This window comes from Eubalaena glacialis, chromosome 15, assembly GCF_028564815.1.
Source record: "Eubalaena glacialis isolate mEubGla1 chromosome 15, mEubGla1.1.hap2.+ XY, whole genome shotgun sequence".
Classification (NCBI taxonomy): Eukaryota; Metazoa; Chordata; class Mammalia; order Artiodactyla; family Balaenidae; genus Eubalaena; species Eubalaena glacialis.
The window spans coordinates 55,754,200-55,776,514 of NC_083730.1; the positions used below are offsets into that span (position 1 = coordinate 55,754,200).

At 46.4% G+C, this 22,315-nt stretch overlaps 1 protein-coding gene and 1 long non-coding RNA gene across 4 annotated transcripts in view; one reads left to right on the plus strand and one right to left on the minus strand.

The window, feature by feature from the left end:
- The window catches only part of LOC133074923 (uncharacterized), a 51,413-nt gene extending 43,614 nt beyond the window's left edge, over window positions 1–7,799 (plus strand). For 2 of the 3 annotated variants that reach the window (XR_009697289.1, XR_009697290.1), the window contains exons 2-4: window positions 111–265; window positions 5,302–5,483; window positions 7,495–7,799. This is a non-coding gene — a long non-coding RNA (uncharacterized LOC133074923). The remainder of the gene's footprint in view (window positions 1–110; window positions 266–5,301; window positions 5,484–7,494) is intronic. The other variant, XR_009697288.1, reaches the window with a different exon arrangement.
- COLEC12 (collectin subfamily member 12) overlaps window positions 1–22,315 on the minus strand; it is a 193,399-nt gene that overhangs the window by 11,190 nt on the left and 159,894 nt on the right. The window contains exons 5-8 of the mRNA XM_061168875.1: window positions 21,041–22,087; window positions 8,865–9,353; window positions 7,790–7,926; window positions 6,352–6,461 (exon numbers count right to left, since the gene is read on the minus strand). Coding sequence (XP_061024858.1) covers window positions 6,352–6,461; window positions 7,790–7,926; window positions 8,865–9,353; window positions 21,041–22,087 — 1,783 coding nt within the window. The remainder of the gene's footprint in view (window positions 1–6,351; window positions 6,462–7,789; window positions 7,927–8,864; window positions 9,354–21,040; window positions 22,088–22,315) is intronic.

The following is a 22,315-nucleotide window of genomic DNA, read 5'->3' on the forward strand; positions in this document are numbered from 1 at the left end:
GATAAAAGGGCATTACCATTCTACGGTTCTATATTCTAAAAATGTAGTATGTAATATTACATGTACCCATCTGTGTGGACAGAAGGGCAACCCATGTTTTGTCTTTGCAGTGCAGAGATGAAAGCTGTTACTCGTAACTTGACAGCATGCTCCCGTTAAATGATGTCCTGTGCAGGGGACCAAGAAATGGACAAGAGGAAGAGAGGAGCTTCAAGTGTGTTTTGGGAGACTCTCAGGAAGCACAGCACATCTCTGGTGATCTAAGGTGGGCAACTGCAAGCAGGGTGGGCAGGAGAGGCCTTCAAAGGCTCCCTTACAGTTCTGCTCTGAGCAAGTGGGCAGAGTCTCCATCCCATGTGTGTTTGACTGCCCTGTGCCTACCAGGCAGTCTCCATTGACAGTGATGACCTTTGCCAAATGACACACCGGCATTTATTCCATCAAGAGTAGAAAGACCAGCTTTGACATGCTCCTGATTTCACTGGTCTTCTCCCTGGTTTGTCTGTTTTCTATTTCATTGCTTTCCAGTCATCATTATTTCCTTCCTTTTGCTTGCCTTGGGATTAATTTGCATTTCTTCTTCTACCCTCATAAAGTAGAAGCTTAGGTCATTAATTTTCAACTTTAAAATATTTTTCTAATATAAGCATTTTAAATCTATAAATGCCCCTCTATATACTGTTTTAGCTGCATCTCACAGATTTTGATATGTTATGTTTTCATTGTCTTTGAAACATTTGCAAATTTCCTTTGTGATTTCTCCTTTGCCCCATGGGTTATTTAGAACTGTGTCTTTAATTTCCAAATATTTGGCGATTTTACAGATATCTTTTTGTTATTGATTTCTAATTCAATTTTGTTTTGGTGAGAGAACATACACTACATAATTCCAGCGCTTTTAAATTTATGGAGACTTGTTTGATGACCCAGCCCATAGTTGATCTTGGTGAACATACCATATGCGCTTGAAAAGAATGTGTATTTGTAGTTGTTGGGTGAAAAGTCCCATAAATATCAATGAAGTCAAGTTAGTTGATAGTGTCTGCTATATCCCTCTTGGTTTTTCTATCTCTTCCGTACTTGTTCTATTAATTACTGAGAGGAGAGCATTGAAAGCTCCTTTGAAGCCCCGTTCTTCACCGTATCCACATTTAGGGTCAGAGTGTCTGTCTTCTTGATTGTGACAGGGTCCTGGAAATCAGACTGTTTTTACATGAGTAGAAGAACAGTACCTCTCACTCGTATTCTGCCCCAAACTCCAGAAAAGATCCTCCAAACCAGCACAGAGGCTGGGTCATGGTGGACACTCCAGCATAATTCACTGAATGTTATCATGGGACTGTGGGCCAGTGGATCCCAATGTCCAGTCAGGGGACTGGTGCTGGGCAAGAATGAAGTTCTCACAGGTCTGTGGTGGAGAGAGAAAAATGAGGACAACTCTGTGTGTATGTGTGATGGCCAACTGTCTTTTCTTGGTTTTATTTTTGTTGTTTTCGTGCTGAGATTTGTTGATAGGTGATTTTTTTTTTTTTTTTTTTTTTTTGGCTGTGCTGTGTGGCATGTGGGATCCCAGTTCCCTGACCAGGGATCGAAGCCATGCCCCCCTGCATTGGAAGTGTGGAGTCTTAACCACTGGACCGCCAGGGAAGTCCCCGTTGATAGGTGATTTTTAAAACCCATGTCCTTAGTTGGGCAACTAAAATCTTGGCAACACGAGCCAGCCCTCCAGTCTTTCTCTTGGAATTGTATTGGCGTGTGGACCCAAAGCATTTGGAAACCTGTCCTGGGGACCATCCTGAGACATCACAGATTGCTTCTCATGCCATCCTTTTCCCTAATCGTCATAAGATTTAGTGAGTCAGGTCATATGTTTCAGGGGAAATAAACCTTCATTCAAGTCCATGTGTGCCCTAACCTTCTGGCATCCAATCCACACCACCGTTGCTTTTTGTCTGTTTATTCCAGCACCGTCTTTCTCAACCAGCTCTCAGTATAAAAATGGAGTGGGGGCAAGAGGCAGAGGAGAGAATCTTTTATCCCTTGTCTGTTTCCTCTTTAACAGTCCCCTCAGCAGCCTGAAATAATTTCACAAGGGGTGTGTGTGTGCGTGTTGGAGAGAAAGGATAAGAGTAAAGTAGGGAGACTGACTTCTTCTGTAGCCTGGACAAAGTACGGGGAGGTGCCAGGTCCAGAAACCACTGTGGGTGGCAGGGGAAAGGGAAGTGGATGGACCAGGCTTGGAGGCCACAGAAGCAAAGAGGAGGAGGGTACAGGTGAGTCTGAGTAGATGGAGAGGTATCTGGGGAGCTGTATCGTGTTGGGAGACCCCTGAGAGCCTAGAGCCCCATCCCCAGGCCACGGCAGGGAACATTCTTCTTGTCTTCACATACCTGTCGTGAGTGTGTGCGGCATCTCCTTCAGGACATGGTATAATCCATAACTGCTAGGAAGTGTTATCCTGCAATTAGTGACTAGTATGAAAATGATGACAGTGATGACAGTAGGAGTAATAATTCTTGAGCACTTCCCATGGGCTCAGTGTCCTCAATGCTTGATATATATTATCTCATTTAATTTTCACAATACTGACATCGGTCCTTCTGGAATCTTCATTTCTAGATGAGGGCATGGAGATTCCACACGGTTGAGTAACTTGCACAAGGTCACGAGCTGTTGAGTGCTGGGTCCGGACCTGGAACCCAGATCTTATTGACTCTAGGGCAGGTACTCTCTCCCCTCGCTACACTAGCTCTTTTTCTAGTTTGTACCATGTTTATTATTATATGTCAAGTTAAATTAGCGTTCAGCTATTGAGGCCTCATAGTATGTCTGCCTAATTTATTCTTGCTTTTAAAATGTGATCCCGGGGACAAAGTGAGAGAGTGGCATGGACATATATACACTACCAAATGTAAAATAGCTACTGGGAAGCAGCCGCATAGCACAGGGAGATCAGCTCGGTGCTTTGTGACCACCTAGAGGGGTGGGATAGGGAGGGTGGGAGGGAGACACAAGAGGGAGGGGATATGGGGATGTATGTATATGTATAGCTGATTCACTTTGTTATAGAGCAGAAACTAACACACCATTGTAAAGCAATTATACTCCAGTAAAGATGTTAAAAAAAAAAAAAATGTGATCCCAGGGGTTTTTACATGTCTATTTATTCCTTTGGGTGGAAAACTAGAAGCACAGTCTGGGCTGTGGCTGGGAACAGAGCTTCCAGGAAGGTGTCTGTGGATGTGAGCCTTCTCAGGTCCCAGGTGCCAATTCTGGGGCTCTCTTCCCAAATCACTTAAGTCCTGCTGGAGCCTGGGAGAGACGAGGGAACTTCCGCCTTGGGAGAGCTTTCATAGGCAGTACTGTTCTGTTCCCTCTCAATCCATTCCATGTGGGCCAATCCAGTTTTTGCTTAGAGGAGGGCTTCAGATTGAATTTCTTAGTGAGTCTAACCCAGACCTTTTTCGTATTTATGGTTGTGAGAAAAGTGGAGGAGACTGAGGGTTGTTTTTTTTTTTTTTTCCAGCTCCCCACTGACTCCCTTAAAAAAAAATGATCCTGGCACTCTAGACTGACTGTCAGTCACAAATTTCTCTTTCCCTTAGTAGTCTCTGCCTCCTGTCCCCACCCCCCCCACTAGTCCGATTTTAGGTGACAACTCTCACAACTGTTTTGACTCTCCTGAAGCATATCTCTGCTGTGCTGGATGCCCTCCTCGGGCTGGCGGCCAAATTCCCGAGTGCCAGGGTGTGGTGTGGCTTCGTCTCCCCAAGGACAGGTGCGCAGGGAGCAGACAGGATGTCTGCTGAGCCAGGAGGCAGATATCCATTTGCCCTGGGGGCAGTCTGGGGCTCACCTTCGGAGCAGACCTACAATCTTCAAATGTTCCACCTTGAGGTTTGGTCGCTCTTTTAAAACAAATGGCCTTCGCCAGCCCCCACCCAGAACTCCCTTGTGGTAGGATGAACCTAGCTATGGACCCGAAATTTCCTGCATGAGCTCCAGCACAGCACTTGTGATGGGCTGCAGGAGCAAAAACATATATTGTCGGGACTTCCCTGCTGGTCCGGTGGTAAACAATCTGCCTGCCAATGCAGGGGACGCGGGTTCGATCCCTGGTCAGGGAGCTAAGATCCCACATGCCACAGGGCAACTAAGCCCGTGCGCCACAACTACCGAGCTCGCACACCTCAGCTAGAGAGCCTGCATGCCGCAACTATGGAGCCCATGTGTTCTGGAGCCCATGCACCACAACTAGAGAGAGAAAAGAAACCCGCACGCCACAACTAGAGAGAAGCCTGCACGACACAACAAAGAGCCTGCGTGCTGCAATGCAAGATCCCGAGAACCTGCATACCGCAACTACAACCCGCAGCCAAAATAAAAAATAAATAAAAAACAAACATATATTATCTTTCTCTAAGTACGGTTTCTAAACACTCCCCCCAAACCCCCCACAGTGGTAAGATCATAGACCCGGTGCTTGGCTATGTGACCCCACCTCGGGGGTCAGGTCCATTCTAGGCTGATCATTTCCACCTCTCCTATGGGGGTGATGAGGGTCACATGGAATGAGGTCTAGGATTGTGCTGAAAACTGAATTCCCATATTTACACATCTGTGTTCATAGCAGCATTATTCACAATAGCCAAAAGTTGGAAGCAACCCACATGTCCATCCATGGATGAATGGATAAACAAACTGTGGTCCATCCATACAATGGAATATTACTGAGCCTTAAAAAGGAAAGAAATTCTGACACGTGCTACAGCATGGATGAACCATGAAGACATTATGCTCAGTCAAATAAGCCAGTTACAAAAGGACAAATACTGAATGATTCCACTTACTGGAGTGACTTAAAGGAGTCAAATTCATAGAGACAGAAAGTAGAAGGGTAGGTACTACAGGCTGTGGGGAATAGAGAGTTATTGTTGAACGTGGACAGGGTTTCAGTTTGGGAAGATGAAAAAATTCTGCAGATGGATGGTGGTGAAGTTTACACAGCAATGTAAATGTAGTTGACGCTGGAATCTACACTTAAAAATGGTTTAAATGGTCATTGTTATGTTATATATATTTTACCACAATTTTTAAGTAAAAGTTTTTTTAAAAAGATAAAATAAATGGCCTTATTCTGGTTTCCACCTATATCCTCTAATCATGCTTTTCACGTGGAGAATTTAAAAGTATAAAGAAGCCTGTCTGTCTACCCCCATGCACAGACATGCACAGGAACTCTATCTGGCCCCTCCATCCCCTCTAACCCCTGTTCCCTGTCCTTGACCTCTACTGCTCCAGCCTCGAGGCCCGTGATGCTGTCTTGGACCTGAAACACCCTCGCTTTCTCCTCTTCTGGTGCCAAGGATGCTGCGGCTCCTCCATGCTCGGGACATGGTCCTGAAGCCGAGATGCCCACACGCCTGCTTGAACCTCTGCGGGGCCTGCCTTCTCTGTCTCCAGCAAAGGAAAGGTATTCACAGGTGGGTTTTTATAAATTCTGCTCTATTTGGTACAGTGTGTGTTGCATATTTTCATATTTTCACATCCATTAGAGGCAAAGCAGGAGTAAGATAAAGAGGTGAAATTTAAATGGGCACAGTTTAGTCCTCTTCAGACCCTGGGGTAGGATTAGGGCAGGAGTGGACACCGGGGTCGGATGAGGCTCATAGAGATGTCTGTGCCCCTAGGAGCTCCGAGAAGGTTCTGTGAAGTGCTTCCCTTCTCTGTTGCTGCCTTTATAGAACTCAGGTCACATCGGACTTACAGAGACTCTTCAAGCCTGTAGGACACGGTCATCCCACAAACGCCTTCATTTGTGGTGTACTTGACCTTTCTGTGTGTAGGAGAGTCATCAACCTCTAGTTCAACCCCACACTCTGGCCAGAAGCACAGAGGGGGTCAGGGCGTCGATGGCGTCATCCTGAAGGGAGTGCCCGGCTCTCGTCAGAAACATGGCTGGTGAGCTCGGACCATGCTGGGGAGCCTGGGGCTTCTCTGGCCTTCATGGCAGCACTTAAAGAGCACGCTTGACCACAAGTGCCATCCTGGGTGGTTTTATGAGTCTCTGGTGGTTTATTTTGTTTGATTTTTGTTTGTTTTTGTAGAAATGAAAAAAAATTCACTCCATGAAAAGAAAAAGGAAAACCCCTATTTTTACAGCATATTGATTCTCAACCATAATTTCCCTACATGGAAATAAACATGCAGCTGGTACCTGGAGCCTCAGTTTGAGGAATGTGTAGGACACAAGGTCGTTCAGGAAGGAACTGTAGGAAGTCAGTCTGGCAAGAGGTGAAAACATAGACCAGTGAGAGCCTGACCAGCAATCTGGAAGTTTCTGAGACTCACTTATACTCTAGAGATGTCCCATCCAGCCACTTCCATTCGTTTTCCTGCTCTGAGTCTGTGAGGCCGATCCAGTAGTTCTCTCTCCCTACCATCTGCTTTTTGATCCATTGCTGAAAAATAAATCAGAAATGGTACATTACTATTTCTTGAACAGATGTTTGGGGGACTTTCCCCTCAATGTTTAGAAAAGAAGGACACTTTATAAGAGGATGTTTATCAGACTTTAACAGAGAAGCATAATGAGATTTGAATAAGATAAAGCTGTCTCAAAAAAAAAAAAAAAAGGATGTTTGTCAGAACTTGTGCACTGCTTTTGCTGTCCTCTTCTTATTGCACTTGTTTTGCACTGTTTTGGGGGCTTTGACGTTTTTTCCTCTTATAAGTTTATAAGCAATATTTAAGTGATGCTCTTTCTCCCGTAAAGTATCCAGACTGCTCGATGAATCCCACCAGGCTCCACCCCCTTCCACCACCCCTCCCTCCCATGTTCTAATAACAGTAACAGCCACGGCAATATTGAGCGCTTCCTCTGGGCCAGGTCCCACGTCCAGTGTGTCACATACAACGTGTCTTTGAGCCATTACAACCACCAACCTAAGACAGATGACAAGTGGCTGAGCTGGGATCAGGCCCAGGTCTGTATGTTCTGAAGCCCAGGTACCTGACTACTGTCTTATGGATGCTCATTCCCAGTCAATTACTGCAGAAGCATCTGTTTTCAGGGTCATGTCTGCCAGAGACACTTAAGGAAAAGGAAGGAGGCCACTGGGACAGTGTGGCATTAAAGAAAGAGTATTGGTATTGTTGCTAGTTGGACCTCAGTTTCAATCTCAGCTGTGCGTTTACTTGTCTCATCATGTATTAATCATTTAAACTTTGCGGGGCCTCAGTTTTCTTATCTGTTAGATGGGGGTAACATTACACATAGGCTCTAGGGATGTGGTGAGGTTTATAAGAGAAAATGCCTCATACAGTGCCTGGCACACAGTAGGGGCCTAGTGAGTGGTCACCATTGTTATCATGTGTGGGCTCTGCCCCAGGGCCTCCTCTACTCTTCCTGACTGTGCCGAGGCCACATGTCTGGTCCCTTGCATCCCTCCCCACCCCTACGGTGCTTAGGCCTCTCTGCCTCTCTCTCCACAGGGGCCTGGTGCCGGCCTGCCAGGCTTACGGCTCTTTCAATGGCCACCGGGAAAAGCCACACACCTCCAGGCTTGATAAAGCAAGACCTTCCAGGTGGAAGCATAAGGACCTAATTCCCCTGCCATGAATGCTTCTTGTCACTGGATAAATAGCCCAAATCTCCATAATGCAGCCTTCTGTGTTTATGTGACTATGAATTCTTGATATCTTTGAATCCTCAGTAAGCATGTACTTTCCAGATGTCACGATCCTTAAATTACTGTTTTCCCCAACTATAAGTATGCTGCAAACATACCTGTTCCTCTCTTGTGTTTATGAAAGTGAGATGTGAAGACTTGTCTTTACAGGAAAGTTTTGCATCCTCAAAAATTTCTTTTTCAACCGAAAAATAGTAGCATTTGTCTGTGAAGTTCTTCCAGTGAGGCGGGCAGCCTAGGAATGCAAAGTTTAAAAGTATTGATTAAAACACACACATACACACACACACACACATACACAGAAAGCACTATGCCTTTCCTCAGCTGTGTTTAAGAGGCACAGCTATGGCCCTGCTTCCCCACATCCGTGTGCCAAGCCAGTGACTGACGTTTGGGGACATGCTAGGAGCAAAGACTAGTCCAGGAAAGTGGCCTGCAGAATACACAGTAGTTAAAACTACATAATCTGGAAAATATCTACCCTGAGCCTTTGTTCCTCTGTGTCTGGATTAGTCTTTACAATGACAGAAATAACAGACACAGCAACAAAAAGCAGCACAGGTACAGGTGTTCAACATCAGTCTGGAATCACGTGGCACCTATAAACAAGTGGCTGGGAGAGCCCAGAACTAGAACTAGGCTCACGGAACAAACATGACTGAGCTGGACTGAAGGAAACCAAGTGGAATCGGGTGTGGGTCAAAGGAGAGAAACACAGGCTTGGTTGCAGACCCAACACTCAGGGTTTGACTAAAGGTTTCACTATCAAAGGACGAGAAGGCGCCATAACATCTTCTCAAAAAGAAATACGATCTGGCTTCAGGAACAGAAAGTTCCATCTGCACGTTAACCACGGGTCATCCATCCCCAGGTGAAGGGCATAAAATGAGGACAGGGACGCCGGGGTGGCCAGGCTCGGACTTTCCTGAAGGAAATGTTTGGGATCAGTTTGTCCCCGAGGACCTGACTCAGCTAATTATAAACAAGTGCTGGAGGGCCTGGTGCTGTTTGGAGAGAAACACAAGTGCCTGAGCGCCACCGCCTGGCACGGGGCCGCGGGAGCAGCGGGGGCGGAGGCCACCCTGTGCGATGCCTTCACTGCCAATAAAACGGGGTGTGTGGGGCACACATGGGGGGGGCACCCATCCCCGGGTACGAGGGGCTCAGACTCACCGTTGGCCTCAGGTGCTGTGGTTGGCTCGCTCTGCAGGGCCAGGGGCACCGCCGCCCCTGATGGGCCTGGGGGACCGGGGGGGCCCTTGGGACCCGGCATGCCCGGCACCCCAGGCAAGCCCGGCAGACCCCTCGGCCCGGGCACCCCAGGCTCCCCCACAGTGCCCTGAAGTCCCTGGAAGCCGGGGGGGCCCTGGGGGCCCGGGAGTCCGTCCTTGCCTGGTGGGCCGGGGGGGCCTGGGTCCCCACTGGGGCCCTGAGGGCCGGGCTTCCCGGGGGACCCGCGGGAGCCTTTGGGGCCCTGCAGGCCTTTGGAGCCTTTGCCGCCACGCTCTCCAGGGGGGCCGACCGGCCCGATCGGGCCCCTCTCACCGGCCGGGCCGGGAGGGCCAGGCTCCCCCTTCTCTCCTTTCTGTCCCTTGTTGCCAGTGGGACCGGGGGGTCCCTGCTGTCCTCTGTCACCTTTCGGACCCCTGGGGCCAGGAGGACCTAAAACAAAAAAAAGACAAAAGGCACAAATGTGAAATCCACAACGCCTCTGGTCATCTGGGACCATTTTGTCACCAGCAGGAAGGCTGTGCGGGTTGAGATCGGGATGCCCTCCCTCTTATTTCCTCCTCTTTCCACTGATGTGATGAATATTTATGAACTACCTGTTACATGACAAGCACCATGTAAGGTGGGGGAGAAGGGGTTGAATTAGACCAAAGAGATGCCATCGAGTGTTGAGAGGCCCTGTGCTGTAATTCCTGCACCACACGGGCCCCGCCTCTCCTCTCTGCTCCTCCCACTGGGGCTCCTGTCCCCTTCAGCGGTGCTGCAGGCACACTGCTATCCTTAGGGCTGAGCCTCACCGTGGACCAGCTCGCAGGGACGGGCGGTCTCCATGAGAAGCGCTCTCGGGGCCAGAGCTGATGAGGATTAGTTTCATTTTTTCCAGAGAGTCTAATGATGCAAATAGGGAAGGTGAACTAGAGAAAAAAATAGGTGGACCATCTAATTGGCAAGGGAGAAAAAAAGACACCATTTTCCACCAAAGGAGGAAAAAGCAGTTCCCCCTAAAAAAGGTGGGGAGAAGAAGGCAAATATCTGTTCATCCCTTCTTGTTCCAAAAGGAAGTTCACATAACACGGGATTCTTTTGTTTTCTCTGAGTTCTCAGGGGTAGGTAACGGGGATGTCACACAAATACATCACAACAAGGACTTGTATAGAAAATGACAGTGTGAGGTACTTTCACATACATTATGTCACCTGACCTTCGTCTATGACATAGAATTCCCACAGCACATCTGAGGACACGCAGGGCCACAGACACCAAGCTCTTTGTTCAAGGTTACTTAGTGACTCAGGACAGATCTACCCAGGGGAGTAAGACACGGACAGTCACCATCTGGGAGAGGAGCTGGGGCAGGAATTCAGGGCTTCTCGTGTTGAAATGGATGCATCGTGGAGGGCACTGTGCTCAAATATTCTGCTGCCTGGAATCTTAGAGTTTGAGATCTCACTATTCTTCGTGAATAAGTATAAGAGCTTCACACCCATTCTTTGGACAGAAGCAGAGAGCCTTTGAGGCTGGAAGGGCGGAGGTGCGGGGGAAAGGCAGGGTTGGTGGGACTCCACACTCCCACAGTTTTTCCTATTCCCCTGCACCAGCACACCCCACCAGCTGGTCGGGATGGAACAGTGAAGCAGCCTTTCCCACCTCAGTAGGGGGGACTCTCTGCACCCTCCCATCCCAGGCCCTAATGGACATCACTGCACCCACATACCATCCATGGCCAAGTCCAGCCTGCCATCTCTGCTGTCCCTTAGCAGGAGCCTAGGTCCTGGACTCAGCTTTCCTTACCTGAGGCTACCCATGACGTTGCCCCTGGACTTACTGGCAGGACCCTCTACGGAGCTGTAAGCGAGTTTATGCCAATGGCTAGCACTGGCTTCAGTGCGTTCTTTCTAGGGTTATCTACCCCACAAGTGGGAGACTTTGGGATGAAGCACCCTCTCCCTGAACCCATTTCACTGACTTCTGTCCATCCGCTCCTGTTGACTCCTCTCTACCATAAGCTCCCCTGGGCTCTGGGTCCTTATCTCCATCTCATAGTCGGATGGTCCATCTTCTCTGGGATGTCCCGCCAGCACCCCCAATCTGGTGTGTCTACACTGACCTTGTCATCTCTGCTGTTCACGTCCTCCTCCCGCCATCCCTCATCCCACTGCATCATCACGACCATCCCATCACCATCCTAGTGTGAGTGTTCTCTCTCTTCCTCTGTCCCTCCTGCCCCTCTCTGTCTTTCTGGTAGATTTTCACAGTTACCTCTTACCTGCTCTTCCTACCTCTGATTGCTCTCCATTCATCCCACTCTGTATCTTTCGCCTTCTTTACACATAACTCTGGTCTCCACCTGCTCCAGAATATTCAGCCCCTTCTTGATCACCTGATGTCAAGGCTTTCATGACCTGGTCTCACGTGTGTTTTTTCCATCCTCCCTTGCACTTATGCAAGTTTCTTCTCTTAGAATTTTCTCTGCCCATATCCATCTGGAGAATTCCTGTTCACCCACCATGTAATCCTCCCAGGTCACTCCAGATGGAAGTTTTTCCTCTTTCTATGATTTTTTAGTCCTTGTTTTTTCTTCAAGGATCCTTCCCCATCTAGCAGCTAGATTATAGGCCATAGTCATTATCCAGCAAGTGTTTATCAAATCAGTGTGCATCACAGGTCAAAAAGCCCAGTGCACTAATGCCAACATTATGGGCCCCAGCAGAGACCAGAAGGGAGAGATTTTGGGGGAACGGTGTCCTGCCTGGTGTCCCTCACCTCATTCCAAGAAGTACAGCTCCACTCAATCTACATATCAGGTTGACCCTGGCTGCCAGTATGGAATCACCATGGGGAGATGTCTTTCCTGACTCACACTTCAGAATTGATCTAGTGGTCTTTTATCCACAATCTGATTTTTTTTTTTCTGTTTAACTTGATGAGGCTTATTAAACAGCCAAGCCATTTAGTAAAGACATGGAGGGTGGGTTTTCATTGCCAGATCAGTCTCCTTTAAAAAATAACTTAGAGACTTCCCTGGTGGCACAGTGGTTAAGAATCCGCCTGCCAATGCAGGGGACACAGGTTCGATCCCTGGTCTGGGAAGATCCCACATGCCGCGGAGCAACTAAGCCTGTGCGCCACAACTACTGAGCCTGAGCTCTAGAGCCTGCGCACCGCAACTACTGAAGCCCGTGCACCCTAGAGCCCGTGCGTCGCAACTACTGAGCCCACGTGCTGCAACTACTGAAGCCTGCGTGCCTAGACCCCATGCTCCACAACAGGAGAAGCCACCGCAATGAGAAGCCCGAGCACCACAACAAAGAGTAGCCCCTGCTCACCGCAACTAGAGAAAGCCCGCGCACACAGCAACGAAGACCCAATGCAGCCAAAAATAAATTTTAAAAAATAATAAAAAATTAAAAAAATAAAGAGGGCTCTCTTATAAAAAAAAAATAACTTAGTTCCTTTGTGTAGTTGAGAAATAGTGTCTTACAGATTATTAGTGGGTAAGGTGGCATGTGTGTTCCTCCACAACGGATGTAGCATTATGGAAGATTCTAGTGGAACAATACAATAGGCCAAAACGAACAAACAAAAATCTAATTTATTTAGAATAAGGGCAAAAATAAAAGTAACTTTTTTTTTTCCCCTCAGCTACTTCTGTTTTGTTTATGTTCTATGTTTAGCCTTAAGAAATCCAAATAATGAGGAAGGTCTGTTGGGAAATTCAGGTGCTTTAGAAATTCTTTATCCTTATCCTCTTCGTGGATTTGCCAATAATCAGTGTTTCTTGATCACTCACGTCTGGGGTTGGTGCTGTACTTGCAAGTTACGGGAAATGAGTTCACTTGCAGCCATGAAATAGTACCCGTTCCGGGGCCTGTCTCCCTGTCCTGAATGTTCTGACAGACCCATGTGACAGGGACTTGTATTTGTTCCAGAACGCCCTCCTCTGGTTTCCGACAGAATTCCAAAGACATACAACTCTCTCTTTGCCTCCTCATATGAATCCAAGACCTCCCTTACCTGGGGTGACAGCTTTTCGTGAATCTTATTTCTTTCTGGGGTCGGGTAGTTTATCGTATTCAGCTGTTTCCCTCTGAACCGAAGTTGTGCTTGAATGGCCCTACCTCCTCCACATAGAATCGTGGCTTATTTTAAGAACAGCATAAAAACACGGATCCCACAGTCAACACAAAATACCAACAGATGCTAATTTCCAGATCTTGAGAAGGAAGGGAATAAGACACTAGGAGAAGATGCAAGATTTTGCCTTTGATAAAATCTAAAATCCTACTTGTGATGGATTTCCTAGCTGGATTAGCATAAGAACTGAATTTTTCATATGAAGCACTACATCCATCATAAATAGGTTATCTGTCTCTCTCTTTAAGATAAAGTTTTATATTCAGGGCTGTGGATAAACTCCTAGCAAGCACACTATTATCAACGAATGTCTTCATCCACAGCTGCCCCATCCGCAGAGCTAGAGCAGGAGGCTGGCGCTCTGCCTACAGATGCTGGGCTATGTGAAAACGTATTCTGTGTGTCCCATACCTAGGGGATTCATTCATTCATATACTTGGCTCATTAAGACAATACTTTGCTCCTTAAGACCTAGATATTTGCTAATCATTTCTTTTTAAAAATCACTAAGAGAAAGAGCTAAAACCATTTCAAAAGTCAGCACTGGATCCCCCTACAAAGCCGATCATTAATGCCATGGATGTATCTTCCTCTAGGACCTGGGATGCTGGTATTGCTTTTGGCATCTAGATGATCCCAGGCTTTTAGGTATTACTTGAATCTTTTATTAGGCAGCTATTGAAGTGAAAATAAAATGAAATAAAATATAAGCCATCCATAGTGCCTTAAAACTGAGAACACTGAGATAAATGATGAGGGAGTATTTATGATCTCATGTGATCACAACTTGAATTCAGAGTCAAAAAAGTGTAACACTACATGTGAGGCAGACATGATGTCTTATACAGAAGAGCAAACTGGAGATTTGCTTTCAAGGCCAAGTGGGTGGCTGCCTGGCTTGGGATTCTGAAATGCCAGGATACCCATGTTGCTGATAAAGCCACCAAAGGCTCCAGAAATGCCTGTATATAACCGACACCAGAACTTGGAGCAACCGTGTTTGCACTGCCAGCAAAACCTTCTCCCCAGGTTCCCAGGCTTCAGAGCCCAGAGCCTTGAACACCCGAATCCCCTAAACAAGCAGCTCTAAAGAGGACAGAAGACTAAACCACTGTGCCATTTCTGCTTTAACAACCAAACTGCAGGCCTTGAGAAGGGCCCAGCCCTGTGTCCTATGCCAGAGATAACTTTCCAATTCGTTTTCCAACAAAACTGCTGGTGCTTAACAGAAAGTAGAGAAACCACTTTAATTCTTACTGCCATTCAACATCTTGGAGACTCTGTTTTAGAACCACGAGTGGTTGGGTTGGAAGACAGAACAAAACAGTAATATAATCTGACATATTTTTTTTCTTATTAAAAAATCTACTTTGCATGCAATGAAATTAATCAAACATTTATTTAACACCCACATATGAAAAAGTGGTCCTGCTTCACTTAGGTGAAAAGGAATATACAAATTAAAAGGAAATTTAAGAGATATTTTTTGGCAATCATTTTGAAGAAGAATTTGATTCTTGACCTCATGTTCAAGACAGTCAGGCTTCTGGAAAGCCATGGAAGCTCTCTCTCCACAGAGGAGGATATACTTAAACCACTGTTTCTCACCAACTGGCCACGGTCTACATCGATGCCTTTGAATTGCCTACTCTCAAGGCTCCCCAGACAAGTGGTCTTGTTTGGGGAAGAGTATCAAGAGGGGGTGGGGTCGACAATGAGAGGAATCGAGGCCTCATGCCTGATCCACTTTGCTCCATGCCCTGTCCTGCTGTGTGTGCTGTCCAGGCTTCCTGTGCATCTTTCAAGGTCCAGATCAAATGTCAGTCTCTCACTGAAGCCTTAACTGATAGCTCTCCTGAAGATAAACTCTCGTGTATTCAACCTCCCCAAACATGCCATCTTTCTCCTGAATCATCCGAGGGCAGCAGGGTACCGTGTGGAAGCATGGGTTTAGGGACCAGACAGACCCGAGTTTAGCACTACCTGCCACTGACTAGCTGCTTGATCTTGGATTAGTTACTCAGGCTCTCTGTGCCTCAGCCCCCCTCCCTGCAAATGGGGATGCTGACGATTCCTACCTTAAGGAGCTGTAACAATGAACAGAGACAACTTATCCAAGTGTTCACTGGCATGACTGGCATGTTGCAGACACTCAATAAAAGTCAATTAGGGGCTTCCCTGGTGGCACAGTGGTTGGGAATCTGCCTGCCAATGCAGGGGACACAGGTTCGAGCCCTGGTCCCGGAAGATTCCACATGCCGTGGAGCAGCTAAGCCTGTGCGCCACAACTACTGAGCCCACACGCCACAACTACTGAAGCCCGCACGCCTAGAGCCTGTGCTCTGCAACAAGAGAAGCCACCGCGATGAGAAGCCCGTGCACCTCAACGAAGAGTAGCCCCCGCTCGCCGCAACTAGAGAAAGCCCGCGCACTGTGACAAAGACCCAACACAGCCAAAAATAAATAAAATAAAATAAATAAATTTATTAAAAAAAAAAGTGGATTAAAAAATGAGTGAAAGCCAGGGGTCGGCAGCACCGAGTGTGATTCCTGGGCTGGGCACCAGGAAGCCAGCAGTTAAGTACTTTTGGACCCACATGGTACAACTATAGTCCTTGTGCACATGAAGCTGTTGTTTTCCACGGCGATGTACTGGCTGGGGCTCCAGTGGAGGGAAGTCTTGGATAGGAACTGAACAAACTCACTCTTGGGTATGAATATTAGCTAACCCCCTGCCAGGCACTGCACTGTTTTATTTATTTACATTATCTCATTAAGTCCTTATAACTCTAAAAGGTAGATGCAGATGGGAAAACCGAGGCACAGAGAGGCTAAGGAGGTTGGTACTCGTATCCAGGGCTATCAGGCTCTAGAGCTTTTGTTCTCACCCACTAAACCTCGTGCTTCTCTCAGAACAGCAGGTGCAGGGAACTCTCTGATTGCACTAGGAGGATGTGACTTAGACACCTGCATGGCTTGCAGAGGATAGCTCAGGATGTGAGGTGAACTTGCCACCCAAGAGTGTGTGTTATGAGTATGAAGTCCTCCATGTGCCTAATTAGGATAAAAAGCATTACATTATTGGTAGCAAAAAAAATAAGGCTTTCTTAATGTTTGGGGGTTTATGGATGTAGAGATAATTGTTATCAGGATTCAACATATGACTTAATATCTAGTTCCACATTATCATCTGGCTTCAGTGCCATCTAATCAGTCAGCTTCAGCTTTCACTTCCTAATGAGGCAAGTGTCTCCTGTGGCTGAAATGTCCCAGAAGCATTAGGGTTCCTGAAGTGCAAGTCACCAAGAATTTCCTGGAAAGCATCAGGGTATTCTGAATCTTGCAGAGGCAAACCCAGCATAAGTCAGTGTTAATCCCATCCTGCTCCTTCCTCTTTTATCCCATCTGTCCCTCATCCTCAGGGGTGGGATGTGCGTACAGAGAAAGAGGAAAGGTGCTAGAGATGCAGCGTGGGAGGAAACGCTTGCATTTGGAAGTAGAGGTCTTCCTCCAGTCTCTGGTTCTCTTGGAATTGCCGGTGGGCATTCCCGTCCTGGAGGAAGTTGAACACATTGAATGGAAAGGGGGTGGCTTGGCTTGAGAAGTTTCTCAGGTCAACTCACAGAAAGCGCAGGTAATGAGAAGACCAAGGATAAATGTAAATGGGAAAGCATATGAAAAAAAGAAAATACCATTCAGAAACAAAACTCTGAGGGCTTTCAGAGACACTGAGCCAGGAACCTCACCCTAAGAGACATCTCCCACTTAATACATCTAAACAGACCTCCCTTTCTGTACCTCCTGGTCGGTACTGCCATCCGCCTAGGTGCTCAAGCCAAACACTTAGGAGACACCCATTCCTCCCCTTCCCCTGCCCTCCATGGCTGATGCATCCGTGAGCCTCGTCCACCTAACCCCGTGTTCAGGCAGCAGCCCCTAACCCCGTGTTCAGTTTCTGTCCACAGCACCCCGACTCTTACAGTATACTGGTGCCTCTTGGCTGCCCCTTTGGGCTTGGGACACTTTGGGGAGGGAAATCCAGTGTCCTGTGCACCAAACGTAGTCAAGAAGGGATTGGCACAGACTCCAAACTGCACAGCCCCTCCAGCCTGGGGATTCCTCACCCCGGTGGGCACGGCCTGCTGTCCAGGGAAGGGCAGGGCTGTCCTTGATTCTACCTCCGCGATTCCTCCTGACTGAGGAGACCCACTTCTGTCATCTCCACCGCTACCATCCATCCCACGTCACCCATGACTGGTCCATCGCCCCTCACTGGACCCCTGCCTCCAGGCTCACTCCCCCAGAATCTGTTCTCCCCCCAGAGAACATTTATTTTTGTATTTAAAAATGTAAATATTTTAATATTTAAAAACATAAATATTTTTATATTTAAAAAATAAATATTTTTATATTAAAAAATATAAATCAGGTCATGTCACCACCTTCCTTAAAACTCCCCTTCACACTTAGAATGAAATCCGATCTCCCTGCCCTCACAGGCTCCCTCGGGACGGCTGGGAGGTGGGGCGTGCACTTTCTGTGATTATCAATGGGGTTCGCACCATGGGCTTTGCACCAGACACACTGGGGTCAGATCCTGTTTAGCTACTTATCATTTCTGTAAATTTAAGCAAGTGCCTTAAACCTCTCAATGCCTTAGTTTCCTCATCTATAAACAGGTGATGATTTTCTGAGTACCTGCCATACAGAGTGGGTGTTAGGACTCACCAGGATGGTTCATGAAAAGCCCTCATTCCTCTCACACTCAATATCAGCTGATAAAAATAATCAGAACAATGGAAACATTAACTAATTTAAAGCCGGGCTCTGAATCTTCAACCATGAGCTTTTCATACCCTTCCTTAGCTGTTAAGCCACACTGTCTGTAAACTAAATATGTCAGAAGTTTCCTTGTACAAGAGAAGTTAACAATTAAACCCATGGAATAATAAAACTATGAAATTTATAGCTAGAAAATATCCAGAATACCATGATAGGATTGCCTAAGGTATAACAACTTTAAGAGACAATTAGAAAGCTCTTATTTTCTGAGGTTGAACGTCTGCTGAGATCTGCCCTCATTCTGAATTTAGGTTGAGAAAGAATAGGAAAAAAAATAAATCAAGCACTGAAGAACTTTCTGGTCATCTGAAAGCCCACCTCTTTATTCAGAGTATGACTCATACCTACAATACTCTGACGGGCACTGTCCAACCTCTCTAGAGTTGGGGCATGCCTATGGTTCAGGAAACCCATTATAGTCTCAGGCAACACCAATTTTTATAAGGAACATTATATAAAACCAAAATTTATTTTCCTTTAATGAGTACCCACTAGTCTTTGTTTCACCCTCTGGAGCGCCTCAGATGTCATTTAAAATCTCTTCCACATGCTGGCCTTTTGAATAGTTGTAAACAACGGCCTTATTCCCCACTAAGCTGTCTCTCCTACAGGTTAAAGTTCCCAGGTCCTTCAGTCCTTCCTCACAGCACATCGTTTCTAGACCCCATCATCCTGGTCATATTTTTCTGAGCATGATGGTCTGTGAGTGCCCCTGTTGAAAGGGGCTCCCCAACATATGCAGTATCCTCCAGGAGTGGTTTTGCCATGCTGAAGGGAGTAAGATATCACCTCCCTCATTTTGGAAATCATATTTTTATTAATACGGTCAAAGATCACATTAACTTCCCTGGAAGACACATTTAGTTGCCTACAGTCAACTAAAATCCCCACGCTTTTCCTGCACACTTCCTCCAAGCCATGCCCTCCCATCAACATTGGTATTTGGTCTTTTCTATGTATAAGCAGGTTTTACATGTCTTCCCTATTTATTTCATTTTGTTGGCATCTCTTTACTATGCCAGCCTCTGCAGATCATTTTGGATTATGATTCTATCACCCATTAAATAGTATATACAGTTTCATGTCACACAAGTATTGGATGACCAGGTCATCCACATCCTCAAGCGAGTCCCTGCAAAGCTGTTGAGCAGGTCCCTGCCATCTGCCACCCAGATCTGCCTCCAGGCTCAGAGGGGCTCATGAACTATCACTCTTTATACTCAGTCATTCAATAGTATGGCAGTCACACCCCAGGGTGACTCCCAATGACTCATGCCCTTGTATAATCCCCTCCCCTTAAGTGTGGAACCTCTAACTTGCTTCTAACCAACAGAATATGGCAAAGGCGATGGAATGTCACTCCCTTGACTAGGTTACGTTATATAAGACTGTGTCTTTGCCAACTAGAGAGAGAGAGACTCCCTTGCTGGCTTTGAAGAAGCTGTAATGTTTTGAGATGGTCACATGGCAAAGGACTGGGGGTGGCCTTTAGGACCTGACAGCCGATCTTACAGTCCAAACAGATGAATTCTGCCAAGAACGTGAAGGAGTGTGGAAATGAGTCTTTCCCCAGTCAAGACTCTGATGAAACCACAGTTCCTCGCTGAGACTGCAGCTGGGTGAAACCCTGAGCAAAGGACGCACCTGAGCTGTGCCCAGATTCCTGACCACAGAAACTGTGAGATGATAAGTGGGTGTTTTAAGCTGCTGAGTTTTTAGTAATTTGCTATGCAGCACAGAAAATGAATACAACCAATAAACCCATCTAACTGGGCTATAAACCAGCACTGATTGCTCCATCTTGTTCAAGGGTATCACTGCCAAGTGCCTTGGTGAAATCCAGATATGCTATTTTTCATTCTCGTAGTTTAAACAATATACTAACTCTGTTAATGTGAGGAAATAAGATTAGGTTCACCAGCCTTCTTCTTAGTGAATTCATTCTGATGATTACTGCATTCCTGAAAACTCAAAAATTATCCTTTTTATAATCTCTTCTCAAATTTTTCTTGGGCTTGAAGACAAATTCCCCATTCTACACAGTGTGTAGACTCTACCTTTATCCCCTTTTTTTGAAAATCAGGATTACACTTGCTTATAGCCAGTCTCTTTTTGCCCTAAAATTCTCTTGATTTTAAGCTATGTGAGGGCAAAGACCATCTGGTCTTCCTTGTGTACCCCAGAGCGCCGAGCACAGCATCTTCCACCCAGTACTTTCAACTTAAACCCTGTGAAAATAGTTATGACTGAAAATACTATTAATATATGGTTGCTGCAAATCTTCAGAAGTAGGCTTTATCTAATCCAAAGACTTTCAATTTATAGGGATGATCTGGTTGAGAGCAAAACTCAGATTTTTATGTAAGTGCGTTATTCCCCTCCTCTGTGGTGTTAACAGTTACTGTAATGGCCAACCACCCATCTGCTCATGACACTTAGAAGTAGGAATCTCTTAATGGTAACTCCATGATCTAAAAGAATTAATCTTCCTTCCAAAGGAGCCTGATTTATATTGGCACTGAAATAGCTAGGCACTAAGAAAATCCAAGTTAACCAATCTTTCATCCCACAAATATTTAATGGAACACATTTGAGCGCTGTCCACAAATTCTTAGTTATGCTTCCTTTCAAGAAATGGAGCTTAATTCCCTTCCCCCTTGGGTGTGGGAAGGACTTAGTGACTTGTTTCTAAATTAGAGAATGTGGTGGAAGTTGATGGTATGTGACTTTTGAGGCTAGGTCATAAAAGGCATCGTGGCTTCCTTCTTTCTGTTTCTCTTGGATCACTTGCTCTGGAGGCAGCCAGCTGCCATGTTGTGAGAACACTCAAGCAATTTCACATGGTGAGGAAGCGAGGCCACCTGCCAACAGCTGACAAGCCAAGAGCCGTGTGAATGAGCATCTCGGAAGCAGATCCTCAGCCTCAGTTAAGGCTTCAGAAGACTGCAGCCCTGGCCAATATCTTAACCACAACCTCATGAGAGTTACTAACCATCTAGCTAAGCTAAGCTGCTCCTGAATCTCTGATCCATAGAAACTATGAGATAATACATGCTTATTGTGTTAAATTGCCGAGTTTTAGGGTCATCTGTTACACAGCCATAGATAACTAATACAAACACAAATTCAGAATTTTCGCTTACCTTGTAGTATTGTAAAATTCTTGATGAGCTGACCATGCTTGGAGTCCACCAGCTTCATTTCTTCCATAATCACTGATAAGTTGGCCACTTCTGTGTCCAACCTCGACCTCATCAAATCTTGTTGCATCCTGAGAGAAACAGAATCTAAACGGATGTTGGCCAGTGTGTTATTCAAGGAGGTCAGATCATCCGTGTGTTTGGTCAGCGTATCCGTGCACGTGGTCCTGACTTCATTCAGGTTGCTGGTCAGTGTCCGTAGGTAGTGGGCCGTGTAGCTAATGTTGCTAATGATGTTCACAATGTCGGTCTCAAAGAGCTGGAAGCGCTCCTCCAGCTGGCTGAACTTGACAGCCGTTCTGTTCTCCGCATCCCTGTGTACATCCTGCAGATCTTTCAGGTTCTGCTCATTGGCTTGGGAGGCCGTAGTGATGTTGTCCATCTGCCCTGCAAAGGAGCTGAGCTGGCTGTTCATGTCCTCCAGGGTGTCATTGTTGGCTTTGGCCAAGGCAGAGTTATTGGCAGCCAGCGTCTGCAAGCTCTGCACTTTCTCCTTCAGCCAATCTGTGTCCTTCTTGGCTTGAAAGAAAACCTGCTGCAGGTTTTGGAAGTCATTCTTGATTCGCTGGATTGCCTGGCTTGTGTCATCCAAAGAGCGCTGCAGATTTGTGATGAGGTTCCTTTGCTGCACCTGGGTCAGGTTCAGGTTGTTGAGGTTCATGATGACCACGTTGTGAGAATACATCTGGCTCTGCAGGTTGCCCTGCAGCACACTCGTGTCTTGCTGCAGATTTGTGACATAGCCGTTATATGCCTGGAGGGTTTTGTTTACAGTGGTGATGAGGAAGGAGTTATTCTCCAAAGTTTCTTTCAGTTGACTCTGCTGGTCCACCAGCGCATCCCCGCTCACCTGTAACTTCTCCAGCGTATCTTTGTTCTTGCTAGTCTTTTCTGTAATCTCACGAAGTTGCTGACGAAGATCCAGAATGTCTGACCTGAAGGTGGAGAGTTCTGAGTTGGTGCTGAGAGCTTTCTTCCCAGTTTGGTCCCCTGGAATAAGACACGTGTGTTACTCAGATTGGTGGGATGGAGAAGTGTTCAGGTGAGGTCACAGATCCCAGAGACCTAACTGGGATGTGCTCTATTTCATACATAAAACTTGTGGGATATGCAGACTGCACTGCAGTAGTAAAATCCATATCTCTATTAAAACTGGGTCCTCAGAAATTGGAAAGGCTACTGAGTACTAGGACAGACTAACTTGGGTGAACACTTATC